The following is a 6,237-nucleotide window of genomic DNA, read 5'->3' on the forward strand; positions in this document are numbered from 1 at the left end:
AGCAGCCAAAAACCTGCACAGAAACATTTGAACTGCAAAGGGCCTTGGCTGGAGTCGCACCAATGGGGGTGCTGTTAGAAATAAGAGCCAAATTTACACCACAGTGGCATTTACTGTGAATGTGACAAACGCAAACTGCCAGCTGCAACATCTGTAGCATAAACATGATTAGCTGTTGCTGTTAAAACGCCTCTGTCGAGCAGGGAAAAAGCCACGGGAAGTGGTAAATCACATCTTGACTTTAATGTATAAAAGACCAATGATAGCTACAGCAGCATATATTGTACATACATAATGTATTTTGTAAAAGACGAGCAGCTGTGCAGTTTCCCACTGACCGCTTTTATTACATCGCTTCATCATCTGAATTCATGTTACAAAAAACAAAACACAATAACACACAGCATTTTCAGTGGGAAGTGTATAATATAGACACCGTAATGCAGTAAGACTACATTCAGACTTTATATTTATTTATGTACATAATATACAGTTATAGTTAGATTTGGAATGTGTTTTATGTTATTTTTAACCTCTTGCTGAAATCATACGACACAGTGGAGATGACACACTTCTTCTGCTGTGATCTGAAGAGAATTACTCTAAATAAACACCAGGCAGGTTTGAAGAAGCAAGCGAGGGTGGGGGAGAAAATAGAATAATGCAGCAGTGCATTAGGCTTGAATAAACATCAGCTCGGCAGAGGGGAATTGAGAGCCTTCGCGTCTCCGCTTTTTAGATGTCAAGCTGGCAAATTTGGGCGGCTTTTCAGTCTTCACCGGCTCCTGGGGCGCATGGCTTTCAGCTGTGTGGTTAAGTGTGTCTTTGTGTGTGTGCGATATGTCCGTGTGTGTTTGTAAAGTGCATCCTGGGGGCTACATTAGCCCTACATCTGTCAGTTCAGAGAGGAAGCCTGTTTTGCCTCTCACTGTCAGGAGTTTCCTTGCTCTGCACTGGACAGACAGACAAACACACACACGCACAACATGACCAATAGGAAACAGACAGGAAATGCACAATTAAGGATGCAGCATGAAATTTTTGTGCCGTGTGCCGGTAGGGAATCTGCTGTCAGAACCTTGCATTCCTTACGTTTCCTGACCCACAGTTTGTTCCACAGCATTCATCTGCCCCTCATGTCTTATGTTTTGTCTACAGTAGCATCGAATCCAATAACGCTTTGAACTCGACATCAAACAAAATATCGGCACCGGCTGAATCAACATTATTAAATTCACGGTCTCATTATATGGTCTGTTGTTCATTTTTCTGGGCCTGAAATTGGGCTCTAAAGCAAAGCGGTGCAAGCAAACGTGTGTGTGTGTGTGTGTGTGTTCGTGCGGTGATGAAGTGGGAAAACGGGGATGAAGAGAAAGCAGCAGGGAATTGAAGATGTGGTGAGGGGAAGATTCTCATTTGAGATAAAAATATACTCCTTGCAATTTCTTAGCACCCAACACACACACACACACACACACACACACACACACACACACACACACACACACACACACACACACACACACACAGGAAATGAAGAAACCTCTACAGCGGAGGGAAAAAATACGGTAGCTGAACAGACCCTGTCTGTAAATAGCTGACCCTGTGGTCTGGAGGAAATTGAAAACAAAATTTTCCTGCAGGGATCAACAAAGGATCACAGTGTTATCACCATTATCATCTCACACACACACACACACACACACTTCAAACCCAAATATCCTGCTTAATGGACCTAGAGTTGTGCAAAAATGGCAGTTAAAAACAAATAACGAAGTCAAAAGTTGGACAATCTTCTGGCGCAACTTAAAGAAAAATAAAATATTAAAAAGCTGAGATAAACTTCATACCGCAGCATTGCAGAGGCTTCAGATGTGAGCTGATGCAACATGGAAGACATATGCGCAGAAATATTTGATGAAGCATGAAATGTTTTTGCATGAAAATTGTAGTTCCTCACAGAATCGCTGTTCGTGAGGGTGTGCTGATTATGTCAAAAGTCTTTCTTTCATCTGTCGGCGGGTAACGGTGGGAAAAAGCAAGGGGAAGAAGAGCACTTGCCAACTGCAGCATAAAAATAATAGGGACTATCTTAAAATAGCATCAGTACACAGCATCAGATACTGTTTGGAGAAACGAAGAGCGTAACGTGATGAGGCAGTTTTGACAATCTCGCTCTGTCTTCCACCTTTTTACTCAGCACAAATGGGAGCTGAAAGCAGCCGTGTAGATTTACACGTGCACGTACGGTATGTGTGGGACAGCTGTTCTGTCGAGCTCGGATAAACACTGCAGATTTCCTCTCTGCCATGTGTATTTCTGGCAGTTCACTTCTGTGGCACAAAGTATCGGGACGTGAGAACTTTATCGGAGAGCTACTGACATGTACCTGAACCCTAATCTGCCTAAAATCTGAAGGATTAGTCGGCATTACGCAGAGTAAAATGTGTCTTTGCTGAAGAGTGTTCGCAAACAGTTTCCTGGTGTGGCCGGAAAGACCTCTCGGTGTCCCCAGCAGTGTCGGCGATGGCAAAGAGGAGGGTCTGCGAGCCATATGGTGAACAGTCTGCCATCTACTATGTGAGGTTGTGCTTTCACAGTCTGACAGCCACCACGCACGCGCCTGCCCTGCCCAGACACAGAGGTGCTACCTGCAAAGATAACAGGAAAAACATGAGGAACACAGTCAGAGATGTGGATTGTTTATATAACTGAAAATTACTATTAAACTACTGACTTGCATTGTTTCATAGTCTTGAAAACGTTGAATGTAAAGACTGCAAATTTGGATACATATGGGATACGGCTATATTTTTTTAAATGGTCTGCAGCTCACTTGAGCAATTATTTAATTTCATTTTAGTCTTTTGGGGGAACAAATTTATTGATTTTGGCTCAATAAAATTTTGAGTACAAATGCTGTAAATAAATCTACAGCAGAATATCTGCCCCGTGCCCGAGGGTAGTGATCCAAAATAATGGGAAATAGACTGATTCTTATACAGCAATCTACTTACTCAAAGAGCACTTTTTTTAACAAGTGATTTTTATCTAACATTCACACACACAATCACACTCCAATCAATGCATCGGGACTTTGGGTTCTGATTGTAGGGGTCAGTATTTTGCTCAAGGATATTTTGGCATGCAGGCTGGAGCAGCCAGGAATCCAACCACCAACCTTCAAACTTTACCACCCAAAACACGAGTCAATACCAGAAAAAAACAAAAAACAAACTAGAAACATGACTCTATGGGAATGATAATATCCTGTTTGACTTAAAAGTTTATAAGCACCTTGTTAACATATACAGATGGATAGCACACACGTGCTGATACACAGGCGCGCACTCTCTTGACTACGCCGAATTTACTAATGAAGACTACTTGATATAATTTAAAGCTTGAGAAAAAAAAAAAAGCTAAACAGAATTGAAATGACTTTGTTGGCTGCTTTAGGTGTGCTATTCTCCACAGTCTGGATCTATTAGGTGGTGATGGATGATCTCAGTGGCAGCCAATTTCAGTTTTACTATCAAACCTCATCCAGAGCTTACTTTTAAGATGCTTCAGCTGCAGTCTCTGCTGCCTCTGCAAGCCTCTTTGCAACCTACGGTGTCCCTATCGTGCTATTTTTGACTTGACTTGTGTGTATAGCTGTGCTCAGAAGTTTACGTACACTCATGGCCACGATAATTTTGGGCTATTTCGTTATTTCTTTCTGTTCTTGTTCCAGGGTGCAATGATTGTATAGCATACATCTTTAATGACTTTAAAAAACACTCAGACCAGTGATGTGTGTACGTAAACTTTTGACCAGAACTGTAAATGCACCGAATGGGAGGGAGATCCCAGAATAGAGTGATGCTGCCAAACAAAAACTGACTGCAGATGGAAATAACCCATCATAGTTATTTGGAGTAAACGGGTCCTGAAAGTGAACGGAAGGAAATGGGTTATTATGTGACTGCAGGGAATGCATGCTGTTGATATCAACAGTGAGCCCAGCAGGGAGCAGAAAGTGACGATGATAACCGAGTGGAGGTGGAGGTTTTAAAGAGCATCAGTAAGTGGTGACAGCACAGTTTCAGGGGAACACAGTGAAGCTGTAACTGCAGCAGCAGACATGAGTCAACCACCTGAACCAGCTGACAGGTTTTTATGCCGAAATGCCAAGGTAATTTCTTCTAATATCATTTTGAACAAGCGGACTCATTTCCACATAATTTATAATAATAAAAAAAGAGGAACAAAGAGAAGGCATCAGTGTTTATGTTTGACATCACTGTTACTGCACAGACAAACCATGCTGAGCCTCCTTTTAGCACCTATATTACTCGATTTGGCATTATTGAGACTGACAGATTTGTGCCAAAGCCAAGAGTGGAAGTGATGCCACTAGGATGGCACTGACAATACACCAACTGATTTGTTTGTTTAAGTCTCTGACAGTAGATACAGGACATATTTAATGGTCTCAGCATTTCTTCTCTCATCTGAGTTTGTCCTCGTCCCTCCCTGCCAGTCTGAGCAGTTCAATGCATTCTGCTTCCTTCCTCCCACACCTCTCTTGTTCTCAGCATGGTGCCTGTCTCTAAAATGGCAAATTTTAACAGAAAAATCTGCCAACCAAAGTTGGAAATCCTCTGAGCCTACGTGGGAGATGGGGTATAAACTGAAGAGTGGCAGAGACTCCTGAAAGCCGCTGAATGAGATCACTCAACTTTGAGCGGCAATATCCAGCGGCAAGGACAAGATTAGCAGGAGGAAAACACACATTTACATAACAATGAAAACATGCCAAGATACATCGGAGAGGAGCTGAGGGAAGGTCAAACTGTGACTGAGTGTTTATACATTTCATCTACTGATTGTACATTTGTGTTTTACTACACGTTTTTTACTGAACTGCAATCAGTGTGTGAGTGTTCATACCTGGATGCCCTCTCTGGATACTCTCAAGCTTCACTTGGTTCACATTTTGTCATACTTTCAGTCTTATTCCAAACTGAATTAAATTAAATTTTCAAATTCCAAAAAGATGACATGTACAGAAGTATTCACAGCCTTTGCAATGACACTCCAAACTGAGCTCAGGTGCATCCTGTTTCCACTGGTCATCGGTCAGATGCTTCTACAGCATGACTGGAGTCCACTTTGGGAAATTCAGTTGATTGGACATGATTTGGAAATGCACACACCTGTCTATATAAGGTCAAATAGTTGACAGTGTCAGAGCACAGACCAGGCTAATGGTCCATGGACCTCTGAGACAGGAACATGACAAAATGTGGAACAAGTGAAGTGCTGTGAATACACAAAATGCAGTGAATGAGGTTAAAGAGACACAGATTTGCTGTGCTGTGCACGTGTCTGCATACAGTACCTGTTTCCACTCGTTTATCTGAGGGTCGTAAGCTTCCACAGTATTGAGATACACCTGGCCGTCATACCCGCCCACAGCGTACAGACGATCACCAAGGAGACAAACACCTACGGCATCTCTGCTGATGCTCATGGGAGCCACAGCTGTCCATACATCTGTCTGAGGGTCATACCTGCACACAGGAGTTCACACTGTAGTTCAGTGGTTTGTAGTTGGCGTGAGATGATGTTCATTAGCTCAGCTTAACATGAATACTGGAAGTAAAGGAAAACAGGCTATTCAAAAATAAATACCTAATTTTCACCCCTCACTTTGTGCCATCTCATTTGTTTAATTTCACAAAATGACAGGATCTTGCTTCAGTCACATGCTGTGACCACTTCTTAGCAAAACAGCTGGACACAGTAACTTCACAGATTTGTTTCATCACTGTATGACACTAACACACCTTTACAGAGATCTCTGCTCACCAGCCAAATCTGGAATAAAGTGTGGGTAGGTATAAACAAGTCAATAAAATAGTGATGTTAGTCTCACCAAAATCACAAACTGTGTTCTTACAGCAGCTACATGTACCTAATTAAATGTATGTGTAGGATTTCATCAGCTGTAGATCTGCTCGCCTGTATTTTTTCAAACTTTGGACGTAACCAGGAAAACTATTTTCCTTGTTTTGCAACATGTGTGCAAAGCTAAGCAGATAAAAAAATGACTTCAACTAAATACTTCACAGGGAATTTTTCAACCTATCAAATAAGCCCATTTTTCAAGGTGTTCAACTATTTCTGCGAAATACAATATATACAGAATTAATGTAAATGTAAAAATAACGTAAAAACGATTATACATTA

General features: G+C 41.7%; 1 protein-coding gene across 2 annotated transcripts in view; it reads right to left on the reverse strand.

Moving 5' to 3' along the window:
- Positions 1-224: 224 nt before the first annotated feature.
- Positions 225-6,237, reverse strand: part of klhl5 (kelch-like family member 5) — a 67,783-nt gene continuing 61,770 nt past the window's right edge. For both annotated transcript variants that reach the window (XM_005741153.1, XM_005741152.2), the window contains exons 12-13: positions 5,387-5,558; positions 225-2,651 (exon numbers count right to left, since the gene is read on the reverse strand). In XM_005741153.1, the coding sequence (XP_005741210.1) occupies positions 2,595-2,651; positions 5,387-5,558 (229 nt within the window). In that variant the 3' untranslated portion in view covers positions 225-2,594. The remainder of the gene's footprint in view (positions 2,652-5,386; positions 5,559-6,237) is intronic.

The sequence above is a fragment of the Pundamilia nyererei genome, unplaced genomic scaffold (assembly GCF_000239375.1).
Source record: "Pundamilia nyererei isolate P.nyererei 1_Seehausen unplaced genomic scaffold, PunNye1.0 scaffold00107, whole genome shotgun sequence".
Classification (NCBI taxonomy): Eukaryota; Metazoa; Chordata; class Actinopteri; order Cichliformes; family Cichlidae; genus Pundamilia; species Pundamilia nyererei.